At 69.9% G+C, this 17,416-nt stretch overlaps 1 protein-coding gene across 2 annotated transcripts in view; it reads right to left on the reverse strand.

Moving 5' to 3' along the window:
• Positions 1-17,416, reverse strand: part of DNMT3A (DNA methyltransferase 3 alpha) — a 50,242-nt gene that overhangs the window by 23,821 nt on the left and 9,005 nt on the right. Inside the window, exons 2-5 of one of the 2 annotated variants that reach the window (XM_084202817.1) lie at positions 16,596-16,766; positions 12,371-12,475; positions 3,846-4,167; positions 513-559 (exon numbers count right to left, since the gene is read on the reverse strand). In XM_084202817.1, the coding sequence (XP_084058943.1) occupies positions 513-559; positions 3,846-4,167; positions 12,371-12,475; positions 16,596-16,664 (543 nt within the window). In that variant the 5' untranslated portion in view covers positions 16,665-16,766. Of the gene's footprint in view, positions 1-512; positions 560-3,845; positions 4,171-12,370; positions 12,476-16,595; positions 16,767-17,416 lie in introns of both variants that reach the window. The other variant, XM_084202816.1, reaches the window with a different exon arrangement.

Genomic DNA, 17,416 nt, shown 5'->3' on the forward strand with positions numbered 1-17,416 from the left:
ATCTCCTGGGTGTGCTGTGCCCATCTCCTGGGATGGGCTGTGGGGCTGTGCCCATCTCCAGGGTGAGCTGTGCCCATCTCCTGGGTGTGCTGTGGGGCTGTGCCCCTCTCCTGGGTGGGCTGTGGGGGTGTGCCCATCTCCTGGGTGAGCTGTGGGGCTGTGCCCATCTCCTGGGTGTGCTGTGGGGCTGTGCCCCTCTCCTGGGTGTGCTGTGCCATCTCCTGGGTGTGCTGTGCCATCTCCTGGGTGTGCTGTGGGGCTGTGCCTCTCTCCTGGGTGGGCTCTGGGGCTGTGCCCATCTCCAGGGTGAGCTGTGCCCATCTCCTGGGTGTGCTGTGGGGCTGTGCCCATCTCCTGGGTGAGCTGTGCCCATCTCCTGGGTGTGCTGTGGGGCTGTGCCCGTTTCCTGGGTGAGCTGTGCCCATTTCCTGGGTGTGCTGTGCCATCTCCTGGGTGTGCTGTGCCATCTCCTGGGCCCAGCCTTGCAGAGTCCAGCCCCAGGCCGTACTTGCCTCCATTTTCAGGCTGTCGAAGTTGTTTTCCTCCTTCTCGTCCTTGCCTGCACAGGGAACAGAGAGCGGCCGTCAGTGGGGCCGGGACCCGGCAGGGCGATGGATGGGGCCCCCCCCGGATCCCGCGGGGCGATGGATGGGGACCCCCGGACCCCGCGGGGCCATGGAGCCCCCACCCAGGACTCCAAGGGGGGAGGGGGGGCCCAGCCAGGCTGTCCAGAGCCCCCCAGAGCCCCCCAGGCCGGGCGGGGGTCGCTGCCGGGCGGGGTTGGGGGGTCCGGGGCAGGGACCCCCCCGGCGGGCAGGGGAAGCGGCGCAGCCCCGCCGCTGCTTCCTGTGCTCGCTCTCGGCACATCCGCGCCGCAGGTCTGCCGAGACGCTGCCAGGAAAGCGGCTAAAAATAACCCCGAGGGTTTCGGGGGCTGAGAACCGCCGCGGAGCGGGGGCGGCCGGGGAGCGGGGCGCTGCTGGGGAGCGGGGGGCTCCCACCCACCGCTGGCACCCCGCGTGCTGGCACAGCCCCCGGGGCGGCCCTGTGTGACACAGGGACAGAGCCCTGCAGCTGGCACACGGGGATCCAGCCCCCCGTGACAGCTGGAGCCCCCCAAAGCAGCAAGGGCCGAGGAGGAGAGCTCTGCTGTGGGTGCTGGGGGACACCAGGGGACGTGGGGGAACAAGGGGGGACATTGCGGGGCGGTGTGGCACACTGCAGGACCCCGGGACTCTAGGGGACACCTTGGGACATGGGGGAGCAGCGTGTGTGCACTCCAGGTGTGCCCAGGCATCCCATCCTCATCCACAGGGATCTCGGGGGGGGAAACTGAGGCACGGCAGAGGGGGGCTGGCCTGTTCTGAGACGCTGGTCCCCTCTGTCACCGGGACTGGAGGGCACTGACCGAGGCGGGGATTTCCAGGGGCTCATCCCGGGCTCGGGATCCCCGCGGGGGCCGGCAGGGTCCGGCAGGGTCCGGCAGGAAGGTGCCGGTGACCCCGGGCCGGGCACAGCCGGAGCGCTGGAAATGGCTCCGTGTGGGAGGGAAGGATGGAGGGAGGGATGGAGGGAGGGAGGCATGGAGCCCACTCCCGGCAGCCTCACAGCTGCCCCGGGGCCCGGGGAGCGCTCGGACGCCGCACCGGCCGTGCCCGCACCCGCAGCCGGGTCCGGCTGCCCTCGGGCTGCCGGGGCCCCCCCGCTCCCCGCTCCCCGCTCCCCCCGAGCGCGGCTGCGGCGCTCCCGCGGCTGTGCCTCGTGACTGCGGCAGCATCTGCAGCGTGCGGCTCATCCATGCATCCATCCCGCCATGCCTGCCTCTGCCAGCTCCATCCCTGCCTGCCCCAGCCATGCCTGCCCTCTGCCAGCTCCATCCCTGCCTGCCCCAGCCATCCCTGCCCTCTGCCAGCTCCATCCCTGCCTGCCCCAGCCATCCCTGCCCTCTGCCAGCTCCATCCCTGCCTGCCCCAGCCATCCCTGCCCTCTGCCAGCTCCATCCCTGCCTGCCCCGGCCATCCCAGCCCATTCCAGCTCCGTCCCTGCCTGTCCCGGCCATCGCCCCCTCTTGAGCTCCATCCCAGCCCCTTCCAGCCCCATCCCAGCTCCCTGTCCATCCCGACCCTCCCTGGCTCGGCACGGCACAGTCACTCTGTGATGATTCCAGTCAGGAGGGCCCAAGTGCTGGAGCTGGGAATGCTGAGAAGGCTGTCCCGAGGTCCAGAGGAACACCTGGGCTCCAGCCCGTGCCATGGCCTCTGCTCCTGACCCGGGGTGCCCTGCGATCGCGGGGCTCACCTGCACAGCCCTCCCCGCAGGTGTCACACCGGGGCTCACCTGCACAGCCCTCCCCGCAGGTGTCACACCCGCACAGCCCTCCCCGCAGGTGTCACACCTTGGCTCACCTGCACAGCCCTCCCCGCAGCTGTCACACCTTGGCTCACCTGCACAGCCCTCCCTGCAGGTGTCACAACTGCACAGCCCTCCCCGCAGGTGTCACACCGGGGCTCACCTGCACAGCCCTCCCCGCAGGTGTCACACCTTGGCTCACCTGCACAGCCCTCCCCGCAGGTGTCACACCGGGGATCCCCGGGCTCAGCAGCCGCAGCTCCCTCAGCCTCACCCCGGCAGAGCCGCTCCAGCCCTGCAGCATCACAGGCTGCTCGGGGCTGTCCCCAGCCTGTCCCTGTCCCTGTCCCTGTCCCTGTCCCTGTCCCTGTCCCTGTCCCTGTCCCTGTCCCTGGTGTCCTGGGCACCCAGCGCTGGGCCCGGATCTACAGGGTGGCTGCACTACCTGGGCACCCCCTGACATGCCCAGAAATGCCCTGGGCCCCCCCGGGACCCCCTGTGCTGAGCTGTGCCCCAGCTGGGCAGGGCTGAGCCCTCAGCACGGCGCTGGCCCCTCTGCCCTGCCTGGTGCCCCCAGCCCAGCACCTCCGGTGGCCCCCACACCCCCAGCTCGGGCAGGGCTGGCACAGGTGCCAGGGGGGTCTCACAGGGGGACAGGGACGTGCTGGCACCACGGGGCACCGAGCACAAGGAGGAAATCCTCTGCAAGGAGCCCAACCCCTGTTCCTGCCGGCAGGGGAATGAGCACGTGGGAACAGCCCCTCACCCCAAATCCTGCATGGCATGGAGGGGCTGAGCCCTTCCTCCTCCTCCTCCTCCTCCTGCAGCAGCACTGCCCAGCCCAGAGCCCCCATGGAGCGGGATGGTGGGGCTGGGGGTCCCTGGGAGCTGGGGGTCCCTGAGGGTCCCTGGGGGGCTGGGGGTCTCTGAGTCTCTGGGGGGCTGGGGGTCCCTGGGGGCTGGGGGTCCCTGTGGGGCTGGGAGTCCCTGTGGGGCTGGGGGTCCCTGAGGGTCCCTGTGGGGCTGGGGGTCTCTGAGTGTCTGGGGGTGCCTGTGGGGCTGGGGGTCCCTGTGGGGCTGAGGGTCTCTGAGTCTCTGGGGGGCTGGGGGTCCTTGGGGGCTGTGGGTCCCTGTGGGGCTGGGGGTCTCTGAGTCTCTGAGGAGCTGGGGGTCCCTGTGGGGCTGGGGGGTCTCTGAGTGTCTGGGGGGCTGGGGGTCCCTGGGGGGATGTGGGTCCCTGTGGGGCTGGGGGTCCCTGGGAGCTGGGGGTCCCTGTGGGGCTGGGGGTCCCTGTGGGGCTGGGGGTCTCTGAGTGTCTGGGGGGCTGGGGGTCCCTGGGAGCTGGGGGTCCCTGGGAGCTGGGGGTCCCTGGGGGCTGGGGGTCCCTGTGGGACTGGGGGTCCCTGTGGGGCTGGGGGTCCCTGTGGGGCTGGGGGTCCCTGGGCTCCCTGGGGGCCGGGCCCTGGAGCGGGGAGCCCCCAGGGCTGAGCTCTCACCTTTCTCCGTGGCCTCCAGGAGTTTCCTCCTGCCGCGTTTCTTCTGGGCGTCGTTAGGGGCCAGCTCGCCCTCCTCGGCCGGGGCGTCCAGCCCCTCCTTGGGCGTGCAGCGGCCGTTCTCCAGCGCCCGGCCCGTCTCCCCGTCCGCCAGGCTCTCCGTCTCGTCCTCCTCGGGCCGGCCGCCCTTGGGGCTGGCCCCGGCCTCCTCGGCGTCGCCCTCCACGTCCCCGTTGGGCAGCGGCTCGGCGGGACTGGCCTCGGGGCAGGGCGGGGGGCACTTGGGGACGGCCGCCGTGTCCTTGGGGGTGTCACTGCTCTCCGCCTGCTGGGAGGGGGGGAAGAGCTGCGGTTGGTGTTGGCACGGGGGGGGACAGCAGGACATCCCTGCGCTGAAAAGCCTCGGTCCCACCTCGGGATCGCCAGGTGGGAGAGGTGCTGCTGCCTGCCGAGGGGACCCTGGGACCAGGACAGGTGTCACAGCAGCCCCAGGGCCAGGACACATGGGTGTGACACCCTTGGGACCATGACACGGTGTCACAGCAGCCCCAGGGCCAGGACACATGGGTGTCACACCCTTGGGACCAGGACAGCAGCCCCAGGGCCAGGAGACATGGGTGTGACACCCTTGGGACCAGGACAGGTGTCACAGCAGCCAGGACACATGGGTGTGACACCCTTGGGACCAGGACAGGTGTCACAGCAGCCCCAGGGCCAGGAGACATGGGTGTGACACCCTTGGGACCAGGACAGGTGTCACAGCAGCCCCAGGGCCAGGACACATGGGTGTGACACCCTTGGGACCAGGACACGCTGCTGTGTCACCCTGAGGACCAGGACACCCCAGCATGGCACTCCCAAGAGTGTCAGTCACACAGGGGTGTGTGGCACCCTCACGGACCAGGACACTGCAGCAACACCCTCAGACCGTGACACAATGTCACACAATGTCACCGCGCCCTCAGGACGTGCACAGAGTGACAAGACACCTTTGGGACAATGACACAATGCCGTGACATCCTCAGGACCATAACAAAAGGTGACACACCACGAGGATCAGGACAGGGAGCCACAGAATGCTCAGGAGCAGGACACAGGGACATGGCCCCACAAGGACATGGACATGGTGCTGTGACACCCTCAGGAGCAGGACACAGGGCCAGGACACCACAGGGACATGGACATGGTGCTGTGACACCCTCAGGAGCAGGACACAGGGACAGGACACCACAGGGACATGGACACCACAGGGACATGGACATGCTGCTGTGACACCCTCAGGAGCAGGACACAGGGCCAGGACACCACAGGGACATGGACATGGTGCCGTGACACCCTCAGGAGCAGGACATGAGGACATGGCCCCACAGGGACATGGACATGGTGCTGTGACACCCTCAGGAGCAGGACACAGGGACATGGCCCCACACAGGGACATGGACATGGTGCTGTGACACCCTCAGGAGCAGGACACAGGGATAGGACACCACAGGGACATGGACAGGCTGCTGTGACACCCTCAGGAGCAGACACAGGGCCAGGACACCACAGCAGAAGGACACTTTCAGAGCCAGGTGCCACAACCCTCTGGGCACCAGGACATGGGGTCACGGTGCCATCCAGAGCACAGCACGCTGGGTGTGCCCCAGGTGTCCAGGGCCTGTGGGCACAGGGGACACTGGCACTGCCCATCCTGCCTGGCACACCTGTGCCATCGCACCGGGGTGAGGGACAGCAGGGGACAGCAGGGGACAGCAGGGGGGCCCTTGGTGTGGCCCATCACCGCTGGCACATGGGACAGGGGAGGGTGTTGGGGACACGCAGAGCTGGGCCCTGGGGGAACCCCACGACACACAGGTGTGCAGGTGGGTGTGTGTGACAGGTGTGTGTGACAGGTGTGTGTGTGTGTGTGTGTGTGTGTGTGTGTGTGTGACAGGTGTGTGTGTGTGTGTGTGTGTGTGACAGGTGTGTGTGACAAATGTGTGTGTGACAGGTGTGTGTGTGTGTGTGTGTGACAGGTATGTGTGTGTGTGTGTGTGTGTGACAGGTGTGTGTGTGTGTCTGACAGGTGTGTGTGACAATTGTGTGTGTGTGCCAGGTGTGTGTGTGTGTGTGAGAGAGACAGGTGTATGTGACAAATGTGTGTGTGGCAGGTGTGTACATGACAAGTGTGTGTGCGTGTGACAGGTGTGTGTGTGTCTGACAGGTGTGTGTGTGACAGGTGTGTGTGTGTGAGAGAGAGACAGGTGTATGTGACAATTGAGTGTGTGTGCCAGGTGTGTACATGACACGTGTGTGTGTGTGTGACAGGCCCAGCCCAGCCCAGCCCAGCCCAGCCCAGCCCAGCCCGACCCTGGAGCTGCTGTCACTCCCTCCTGGTGGCCCCGGTGTCCTCCCGCAGCACAGCAGGGTGCCGGGGTGGCACAGCGTGATGCCAGGGCACGCTGCCAGGGTGGCACAGCGTGATGGCAGGGGGCACAGTGTCATGCCAGGGTGGCACAGGGCGCTGCCAGGGTGGCACAGCGTGATGCCAGGGTGGCACAGCGTGATGCCAGGTGGCACAGCCTAATGCCAGGTGGCACAGCGTGATGCCAGGGTGGCACAGCGTGATGGCAGGTGACAGTGTGATGACAGGGGGCACAGTGCAATGCCAGGGTGGCACAGCATGATGCCAGGGTGGCACAGTGTGATGCCAGCGTGGCACAGCGTGATGCCAGGTGACACGGTGTCATGCCAGGGTGGCACAGCGTGACGCCAGGGTGGCACAGCGCCATGCCAGGGTGGCACAGCGTGGTGGCAGGGTGTCACAGTGTGATGCCATGTGACACAGCATGATCCCAGGGTGGCACAGCGCGATGCCAGGTGGCACAGCGTGGTGGCAGGGTGTCACAGTGTGATGCCATGTGACACAGCATGATCCCAGGGTGGCACAGCGCGATGCCAGGTGGCACAGCGTGATGGCAGGGTGGCACAGCACGATGCCAGGGTGGCACAGCACGATGCCAGGTGACATGGCGTGATGCCAGGGTGGCACAGCACAATGCCAGGGTGGCACAGCGCGATGCCAGGGTGGCACAGTGCGATGCCAGGGCAGCACAGCACGATGGCAGGTGACACGGTGTGATGACAGGGGGCACAGTGTGATGCCAGGGTGGCACAGTGTTATGCCAGGTGGCACAGTGCCATGCCAGGGTGGCACAGCGCGATGCCAGCGTGGCACAGCACGATGCCATGTGACACAGCATGATGCCAGGGTGGCACAGTGGGCAGTGGACCCTTCCTGCCTGTCCCCAGTGAACTCCAGGTGCCACAATGGCCCGTTTGGTGACACAGGGGACACAGTCCAGCTGGGGGCCCTGGCGTGAGCTCAGGGTGGTGCCGCTGCTTGGTGCCGCTGGCACCGAGGCACAGGCTCCAGGGGGTGGCAGGTGACAGGCACCGCCTCCTCCCCGAGGTCCCTGCCGGTGACACGGGGCACAGGACCCCCTGGCCTGTCCCCCCATGGCACTGCCACCCCTCACCTGCTCCCTGCAGCCCCAGCGCTGCCACTGCCGCTGCAGCCGGCGGGGAAGGGATCGGGGGGCTGGGTTTGGGGGTGCCAGGGATCAGGGGGTGCTGAGGATCAGGGGGGCTGGGGATTGGGTGTGCTGGGTTTGGGGGGAGCTGGGGATCAGGGGGTGCTGGGGATCAGGGGGTGCTGGGTTTTGGGGTGCCGGGGATCAGGGTGAGCTGGGGATCAGGGGGGGCTGGGTTTGGGGTTGCCGGGGTTTGGGGGTGCTGGGGATTGGGGGGTGCTGGGTTTGGGGGTGCTGGGGATCAGGGGGAGCTGGGGATCAGAGGGTGCTGGGTTTGGGGGTGCTGGGGATTGGGGGGTGCCAGGGATCAGGGGGTGCTGGGTTTGGGGGGTGCTGGGGATCAGTGGGATGCTAGGTTTGGGGGTGCTGAGGATCAGGGGGTACCGGGGATCAGGGGGTGCTGGGTTTGGGGGTGCTGAGGATCAGGGGGTGCTGTCCCAGGCCATGAACAGGGCACAGCTGGGCTTTCAGAGGCCAAAGGCCAGGCCTTGGCGTGCCTGGCCCGGGGATGCAGAGCCCAGGAGGGCCAGAAAGCCACCACGGCTGGGGGGACAGCAGGGACAGCAGGGACACCACGGCTGGGGGGACAGCAGGGACAGCAGGGACAGCAGGGACAGCAGGGACAGCACGGATGGGGGGGACAGCAGGGACAGCAGGGACAGCAGGGACAGCAGGGACAGCACGGCTGGGGGGACAGCAGGGACAGCAGGGACACCACAGCGTGGCCCAGGAGCAGCGCAGGGAGCTGGAAACGGGGCAAGGTGGACACCAGGGAGCAAAGTCCCTGCCAGTCCCACAGCAAGGACAGGGCCCAAACCAGGACAGGTCCCAGACCAGGACACCACCGCACCCCCGGGTGTCACCCCGACACAGCTGAGGGGTCCCGGCGGCCCTGGCCCCGCTCCCGCCGCTCCGGGGCCGCATCCGTGCGAGAACAATCGCTGGGGCCGGGGAGGAAACGGGAGGAAACGGGAAGGCCGGCGCTGTGCTCCGGGGCAGGAGCGGGGCTTGGGACACTCGGGGGGGCTGTGGGGCTCGGGGGGCTGTGGGGTTATGGGGGGCTGTGGGGCTCAGGGGGCTGTGGGGTTCAGGCAGGCTGTGGGGTTCAGGGGGCTGTGGGGCTCGGGGGGGCTGTGGGGTTTGACGGGCTGTGGGGCTTGGGGGGACTATGGGGTTTGATGGGCTGTGGGGTTTGAGGGGCTGTGGGGTTCAGGGGGTCTGTGGGGTTCAGGGGGCTGCGGGGTTGAGCGGGGCTGTGGGGTTCAGGGGGCTGTGGGAGCGCAGCCCAGCCCCTTGCTGGGACAGGCCCAGGGGGCTCAGCTGGTGTGGGGTGCTGGGCACACACATGGCACAGTGTCCCCTGGGTGCTGGGCACACATGGCCCAGGCTCCCCTGGGTGCTGGGCACACATGGCACGGTGTCCCCTGGGTGCTGGGCACACACGGCACGGTGTCCCCTGGGTGCTGGGCACACATGCCCAGGCTCCCCTGGGTGCTGGGCACACAGGGCACGGTGTCCCCTGGGTGCTGGGCACACATGGCACAGGCTCCCCTGGGTGCTGGGCACACATGGCACGGTGTCCCGTGGGTGCTGGGCACACATGGCCCAGGCTCCCCTGGGTGCTGGGCACACATGGCACAGGCTCCCCTGGGTGCTGGGCACACAGGGCACGGTGTCCCCTGGGTGCTGGGCACACAGCACGGTGTCCCCTGGGTGCTGGGCACACACGGCACGGGCTCCCCTGGGTGCTGGGCACACACATGGGACAGTGTCCCCTGGGTGCTGGGCACACACGGCATGGTGTCCCTTGGGTGCTGGGCACACACAGCACGGTGTCCCCTGGGTGCTGGGCACACAGGGCACGGTGTCCCCTGGGTGCTGGGCACACACGGCACGGTGTCCCCTGGGTGCTGGGCACACATGGCCCAGGCTCCCCTGGGTGCTGCCAGGCTTTGGCAGTGGCACCAGGACCGGGTGCACAAGGCCGGGGCCGCGGTGCTGCCGAGGAGCCGTGCTGGGGAGGAGGGTCCTGGCACGCTGGGGCAGGACAGGCACGGTGTCCCCTGCCAGGACAGGGACACACGGCCCACCCAGCACGCCCTGCACGCCCCATCCGTCCCCCCCACCAACACCCACCGCCAGCCCTGCACGGCTGCCAAGCCTGGCACCCAGCTCCCCTATGCGCCAGGACCGGACCCCAGCTCGCCAGGAGCCACCCGGTGGTGGCCTGTCCCCTGCCCGTCCCTGTCCCCGTCCCCAGAGCCTTCCTGCCCCCCCAGCCGGCGCTTCCTGCGGCCGCCGGGCGCTGGGAACAAGGTCTGCCTTTCTCCTGCTCCCTCCCCTCCGCTGGGCCCCGCCAAGGAGGCTGCTCCGCACGGCCCCGTGCCCTGGGGACACAGGGCGACACCGGGGACGCTCCCCAACGGGATGACGGGGGGTGGCACTTGGGGCTGGGGACTCTCGTGCCCACCCCACCGCAGGGAAGGTGCCCCTGTCACCTGCAGAGCCACCCTGCTGAGGGGTGTCCCTCTGCCAGGCACAGCTGGCACCGGGGACGCTGGTCCTGGAGCCATGGCATGGCTCAGCACGGCTCAGCATGGCACGGCGCACCACAGGACAGCCTGGCACAGCTCACCCACACCGTGACACCCGTCCCCACGGGGCTGTGCCCAGCCAGCCCCCCTCTGGCACCCCGTGCCCAGCCAGCCCCCCTCTGGCACCCCGCGCCCTCTCGCACCCCTGACCAGGACAGGGCCCCTCTGGCCCACCTGCCCACCTGGGCACAGGTGCAGGGACCCCCAGGGCCGGCCTGGTGCCCTCGGCAGAGCCAGCTGCCCTGGGCCTGCCCCGGAGCCCCTGGCACAGCGGGGACAGGGAGCAGATGTGAGTGGCTCTGTCAGCGGGGGCTCCCCTGGCCCGGCCAGCTCTGCCCTCCTGGCACTGCAGCTGCTGGCAAAGGGCTGGCACCGGCACCAGCGCCGGCTTTGGTACCAGTACCAGAACCAGCACCAGCACCAGCACCAGCTTTGGTACCGGCACCAGCAGCAGAACCAGCACCAGAACCAGCACCAGCTTTGGTACCGGCACCAGCAGCAGAATCAGCACCAGCTTTGGTACCAGCTTCGGCACCAGAACCAGCACCAGAACCAGCACCAGCACCAGAACCAGAACCAGAACCAGCACCAGAACCAGCACCAGCACCAGAACCAGAACCAGAACCAGAACCAGCACCAGCACCAGCACCAGCTTTGGCACCAGAACCAGCACCAGCTTTGGTACCAGCACCAGCACCAGAACCAGCACCAGCACCAGAACCAGCACTAGCAGCAGCTTTGGTACCAGCACCAGCACCAGCACCAGCACCAGAACCAGCACCAGCACTTTGGTACCAGCTCCAGTACCAGCTTTGGTACCAGCTTTGGTACCAGCACCAGCACCAACACCAGCACTGGCACCAGCTTAGGTACCAGCACCAGCTTTGGTACCAGCACCAGCACCAGCACCGGCTTTGGTACCAGCACCCGCTCTGGCACTGGCACCAGCTCTGGCACCGGCACCATCACTGGCACCATCACCGGCACCAGCTCTGGCACCGGCACCAGCACCAGCACCAGCACCGGCACCAGCACCAGCACCGGCACCAGCTCTGGCACCAGCACCAGCACCAGCACCAGCACCAGCCCCAGCCCTGGCCCAGCCCTGGCCCAGCCGTGGCACAGGCGGCAGTGCCGGAGCACACCGGGACGGGCACTGCCCCGCTCGGGGCAGGATGTGCCCGCTGCCCTGGCCTTGCTGCCGCTCCTCCATCGTGCCGGGGGCGCTGGGGCCGTGCTGGCCGGAGCCCTGCTGAATGCCAGGCCCCGCTGCTCCTGCGCAGCTCTCCGCTTGCTCCCGTGCCAGCATTGTTCTTCCAGCAGCGGCTCTCCCGGCCGGCACGTTCCCCCGGCCCGGGGCCACCGCCGGCTGAGCCGGCCAGCCCGCACAGCCCCACCCCGGGTGACACTGTGACACACGGCTGTGCCGTGACCTGGCACCGCATGGCAGGGATCAGGGACCAGGGACAGGCATGGCAGGGATCAGGGACCAGGGACAGGCACGGCAGGGATCAGGGACTGTCGGGACAGGCAGCTTGGACCTGAAGTGTCCCAGCACAGGATGAACCCTTTTGGCTGCCAGAAACTTTTCCTAAAAGGATTTGCAGCTTTCTAAGGGTGGAGGTACCTCAGTTCTGTTTGTCCCCCAGGCCCTGCTCATTCCCCTGGCCCACTCATCACCCTGGGCCTGTTTGTCACTCCCCTGTCCCCTCCTGTGGGAATGAGGACTGGGGACACTGTCTGAGCCTGGAACCCGAGGGCACCTTCCCTCTGGGCCTTCAGCAGCAGAGGAACCTGCTCCTCCCCTCACACCAAATTCACTGTGGCAGCAGCCAGGTGCCACCCTGCAGGGAGGTGGCTCCCCAGTGGCACTGGGACACACCACAGCCTGGAAGGGACGAGCCACGAGTGTCCTCAGCCCCTGGGGCCCTGTCCCAGCACACCCCAAAAGCCCTGAGCACCCCGTGACTCCCAGCTGGCCCTGGCAGGCACGGTGGCCCAGCAAGGGCTGAGCGAGCCCGGAGTGCTGGGTGGGCATCACCCGTGGGCAGGAGCTGGGGAGACCCTCAGGGGGCTCTGCTGCCTGGGCCCAGCAGCCCCAGGGTGGGGGAGCAGGGTCAGAGCCACCCAGGCAGGGAGTGAGTGCAGGGTGGAGCAGAGCCACCCGGGGCACAGGAGGGGTGGCTGAGGGCCAGGAGGGGAGGGACAGCCCCTCTGGGGGCTCCTCTGCCTCAGCAGCCCGGCACACGGGGCAGCCAGGCCAGCCCGTGGCACGCCAGCAGCTGAGCCCTGTCCCCAAAGCAGGACAGCCCCGCGGGGGGACACCCACTGCCCCCCACCTGGCGCCGTGCCGGCTCACCTGGGCATGCTTGCGCTTCCTCCCGGGCCGCCCGGCTTTCCTCATGGGCGTGCCCGGCTCCTGCTTCTCCTCCTTGCTCGGGTTCTCCTCGGGCTCCTCTTCCCCCTGCGAGCCGGACACAGACAGGACGGTTACACCGCCGGGCAGCCGGGCTGGGCACGGGGTCACGGGCACGGCGGGCACCGCGGGGGGACCAGGGGCACCTGCCCAGCCAGCGGGGAGCATCGCTGGGCCAGCAGCACCGGGGCGCTCGGAAGGGTGACAGTGGCTGCACCAGCAGCACCGGGGCGCTCGGAAGGGTGACAGGGGCTGCACCAGCAGCACCGGGGCGCTCGGAAGGGTGACAGTGGCTCCTGCCACGCTTGGGCTGCGGCACAGCCTCGGCGGGTGACCCTCCTGCCCTGTGCCACCGTGCCGCGGCTGGCTCAGGACAGGTGCCACTGCTGCCACCCCCCAAACCCCGTGCCACAGAAGGCAGCCAGGGCCCTGTGGGCACCCCACGGGACGGGCCTGCGGGCAGCCACGAGGCTCCCTGGGGACGAGGGCCAGCAGCAGGAGCCGGGCACCCCGGGAGCGGGCAGCCGCCCTCTTTGGGGACCCCGCCGTGCCCCAGAGCAGCTGGCAGTGCCCCGTGCCCGTCCCTGGCGCGGTGGCCCAGCACGCATGTGCCAGCATGGCGGCACAGCAGGAAGGCGGCCCCGGGAAGGGAACCTGCTCCCGTGGCTCCCGTGCCCCGGCAGCCGCCAGCACCGGGGCCCCGTCCCCGCTGCGGGCACCGCGGCACCGGGGGGCACAGGGCGGGCAAGGGGGGGCACGGGCAGGGCGCGGGGTGGGTTTCACCTGAGCCCCAGAAGATCCCGGCGGCAGCAGCCAAGCAGGAAGAGGCCGCGGAGGGGAAGCGGGGGAAGGAGGAGAGGCCGGCGGGGGGCTGGTGAGGGAGAGGCCAGGGAGGGGATGGGGCTGGCAGGCAGACAGCGCCGGCAGGCAGCTGCAGCCGGGCGGCCCCGCACCGCGGCGCCGCCGCATTCCTGCCCTGCGCCCCCGAGCTGGGCAGCCGCGCCCTCGGGATGCATCTGGAACATCCCCGGGGGTCCGGCACGAACATCCCACGGCACTGGGACGCGCTGTGCCCCACGGCCGCGGTTTCCCACGGCTCCGGTGCCCCGCTGCCACGGTGTCGCGCTGCCGTGGTGCCCCAGCCGTGGTCCCCAGACCAGCTCCCTCTGTGCCACCAGCCCAGGCTCAGCTGCCTGCCCTGTGCACCTTGCTGCCCTGCCGGGTCCTGGTGCACGTAGGTCTGTCCCAGGCCCATGGTGTCCCTCCAGAACCGTGCTTGTCCCAGCCCCACTCGCCTGCCTGTGGGGCTGAGCAGCCTCCAGCCCGTGCACAGACCCCCCCAGCCCTGTGGGGACCACCCAGCCCCACGTGGGGACCCCCCCAGCCCTGGCACCTGCTGGCACTGCCAGCACTGAATGAGGACAGGAGACACCGCAGCACGCAGGGCCTCCGCCAGGGCCGGGCCCCATTCCACATGGCATCCTGCTGGAAACTTTTGGGACAGGTCCAAGGACGATGTCAGGATCCCAGATTCAGCAGCACCCTTGTGCAGAAGTCCCTGAGGGGATTCTGGGGTCCCTGCCCCACAGGCCCCCTGTGCCTCGCTGTGCTGCAAGGCCAGGGCAGCACCCAGGGGTGCAGGCCTGCCCCAGGGAGACCCTGGCACCTGTCCCTTTGCCCCAGGGCTACCCTGGCTGCTGGCACTGCCCCAGCCAGTTGTCCCTCCCTGGCCTCATCCAGGCCCTGGCAGCATTTAGTGGATGTACATGAAAGATTTGGGGGTGTCATGTGCACCAGGTGGTAGCCAGGCCTCCCATGGCCAGGAGAGGATGCAGCTGGGGGGCACCCAGAGAGGCTAGGGGGACCCCAGAGTGAAAAGCTGGAGGGGCAGAGCTGGCTCGAGGGCTGCCACCGTGAGGGGACAGCAGGGTCCCTGCCGTAGAACCAGGGAGATGCTCCCAGCGCCTATCAGGACAGGGAACCCTCCCGGGGGCACAGCAGGGACCCCAAAAGCAGGGCAGGAGTGGGGCTGCAGCCCTGGCGGCAGCAGGGCTGGCAGAGGGGGCTCCGTGCCCCCATCCCGGCAGGGGAGCCGGTGCCGCAGCCCCTCGCCGCCCGCATCATCCCGCGGGAGCTGAGTCATCGCCCATCCATCACCCGCGCCCGTCCCCCGGAGCGCGGGGCTCCGTGGCACGTCCCCGGTGCCGCTCCTGCTCCGCTGCCAAGCAACAGCCCGGAGGGAACCGCGGCCGAGCTGCGGCATGACGCAGTGCTGGCTGCGCCTCCAGCTCCGCTCCGCGGTACCGGCGCCGCTCCCCGGTACCGGCCCCGCTCCGCGGTACCGCCGGCACGGTCCGGCCCGCGGCCCCCGGGGTCCCGGCAGCGCAGACCTGCCCCGGCTGGGAGCGGGGCTCGGCCCCGCCGGGAGCCACCGGCACCGGCCGCCCCGCCGCGCCGGAGGCGCCGGGGGAGGCTCGGCCGCGCCGGCCCCGCGGGCAGCGGCCGCCCTCGGCACGGTGACCTCGGCGCGTGGCCGCGGGGGAGGCGACGCCGCATCCCACGGGGTCAGCCCGGGACAGCGCCCGGCCGAGCGCTGCTGCCAGCGCCGGGCAGTGCCACGGCCCGGGGGCACCGGGCTGCAGCGGGCACTGCCCCGGCTCTGCCATGCTCCCGGGGGTACCGGGCTGCAGCGGGCACTGCCCCGGCTCTGCCCTGTGCCCATGGGTACCGGGCTGCAGTGGGCACTGCCCCGGCTCTGCCCTGCTCCCGGGGGCACCGGGCTGCAGCGGGCACTGCCCCGGCTCTGCCCTGCTCCCGGGGGTACCGGGCTGCAGCGGGCACTGCCCCGGCTCTGCCCTGCTCCCGGGGGCACCGGGCTGCAGCGGGCACTGCCCCGGCTCTGCCCTGCTCCCGGGGGCACCGGGCTGCAGCGGGCACTGCCCCAGCTCTGCCCTGTGCCCTCCGTGCCCCCAGAACCGCCTCAAAGCACGGGGGCTCTGCATCCACCCTGCTCCTGGCTCCTGCCGGCAACACTGAAGGGCAAGACCGACCCACCCCCGGCTTCCCCGTGCCCCAGCTGCGCCAAAAACGTGCCGGGCACATCCCAGGGGACACACGGACACATCCCAGGGGACACACGGACACATCCCAGGGGACACACGGACACATCCTAAGGGACACACGGACACATCCCAGGGAACACACGGACGCATCCCAGGGGACACACGGACACATCCTAAGGGACACACGGACACATCCCAGGGGATACACGGACACATCCCAGGGGACACACGGACACATCCCAGGGGATACACGGACACATCCTAAGGGACACACGGGCACATCCCAGGGAACACACGGACACATCCCAGGGGACACACGGACACATCCCAGGGGACACACGGACACATCCCAGCGGTCACACCGGCCAGCCCCGCCGGGAGCAATGGCTGGAGGATGGGGAGCATCACCGTGTGAGAGCAGCGTGACCCAGCCGGCCAGCAGGAACCGGGATGACCCCGACCTGGCCGTGCCCGCAGTGGGACGGTGTCCAGCTGGCCGCAGCCCCGGGGCCCACGCCCTGACCAGCCCTGCCCTGCGCTGATGGACACTGCCCCACAGGAAGAGCCACGGCCTTGCCAGCCCTGGCACCGGCATGTACTTGGCCGAGGTGTCCCCCCTGAGCCCGGTGTCACACATGGAGGAGGTGCAGGGACCCCCGGAACAGGTGGGACCCCCCGAGGGGGGAGCAGGGCCGGCACGAGCGTTACAGGCCACCACGCATCCGGCCTGGCACAGGGCATGACCCCAGCACCCCCTCCGGGGCTAGGACATCCCCCATCCTGGGGGACACAGCCCGCTTGGGGACACCCCCACCCCGCCAGCCGCCTTGGCCCAGCTCTACCCGCAGCCGGGAGGTGACATCAGATCTCTGTCCCATCCACTCCCCGCGCTGCCCAGCGCCAGGAATAGCTCAATCCGCGCTAATCCCGCCCGCGGCTCAGGCCTCTCCCGCTCCCCCCGCCCCGCGCCGTCCCCTCCGCCCCGGGGCACCGGGGGCCCCGCGCCCCCTTCTCCCGCCGGCCGGGAAGGAGCCGAGCCCTGGAGCCCCCCGGGACGTGCCGGGCTCCCCCGGGACGGGCCGGGCCCCCGCAGCCCCGGGCCGTACCTTGTGCGTGTCGAGCGCCTCGCGGCTGGGCGCGGGGCTGCCGGCGTCCAGGCTCCCGCTGGACGGCATGGTGGGGCCGGGGGCCGCCGCCTCTCAGCACCTGAGCGGAGCCCGCTGCGCCGAGGAGGGGTCCGGGAGCCGTCCCCCGCCGCTGCCTGGATCCTGCTGGCCCTGCGGGAAGCGCAGAGGGACGCGGGTCAGGGGGGGCTCCCGCCCCGCCGCCCCCGGCCCGGCCCCAGCCCCGGCAATTATTAACGTGCCACAGCCTTGACTCGGCCGGGCAGGGCTGCGCTCCTGCCCCGCCAGCGCCGCGGGCGCGACCCCGGCCCGGCCAGGGCTGCGGGGCTGCGGGGAGAGGGTCGGGGTGAGGAGGGAACAGGGGGTGCGGGGAGAGGGTCAGGGTGCGGGGGAACAGGGGGTGCGGGGAGAGGGTCAGGGTGCGGGGGGAACAGGGGGTGCGGGGAGAGGGTCGGGGTGAGGAGGGAACAGGGGGTGCGGGGAGAGGGTCGGGGTGAGGAGGGAACAGGGGGTGCGGGGAGAGGGTCAGGGTGCGGGGGGAACAGGGGGTGCACAGAGGGTGTGGGTGAGGGGTGAGCATGGGGTGCACGGTGTGGGGGGCAGTGCAGGGTGTGGGGTGAGCAGGGGGTGCACGGTGTGGGGGGCAGTGTCAGTGCGGGGTGTGGGTGAGGGGCACACAGCATGGGGTGCACGGTGTGGGGTGCAGTGTCAGTGCAGGGTGGGTGGTGAGGGGTGAGCAGGGGGTGCAGGGTGTGGGGTGAGCAGGGGGTGCACGGTGTGGGGTGCAGTGTCAGTGCAGGGTG

This window comes from Fringilla coelebs (genome assembly GCF_963513975.1).
Source record: "Fringilla coelebs genome assembly, chromosome: 3".
Taxonomy (NCBI): Eukaryota; Metazoa; Chordata; class Aves; order Passeriformes; family Fringillidae; genus Fringilla; species Fringilla coelebs.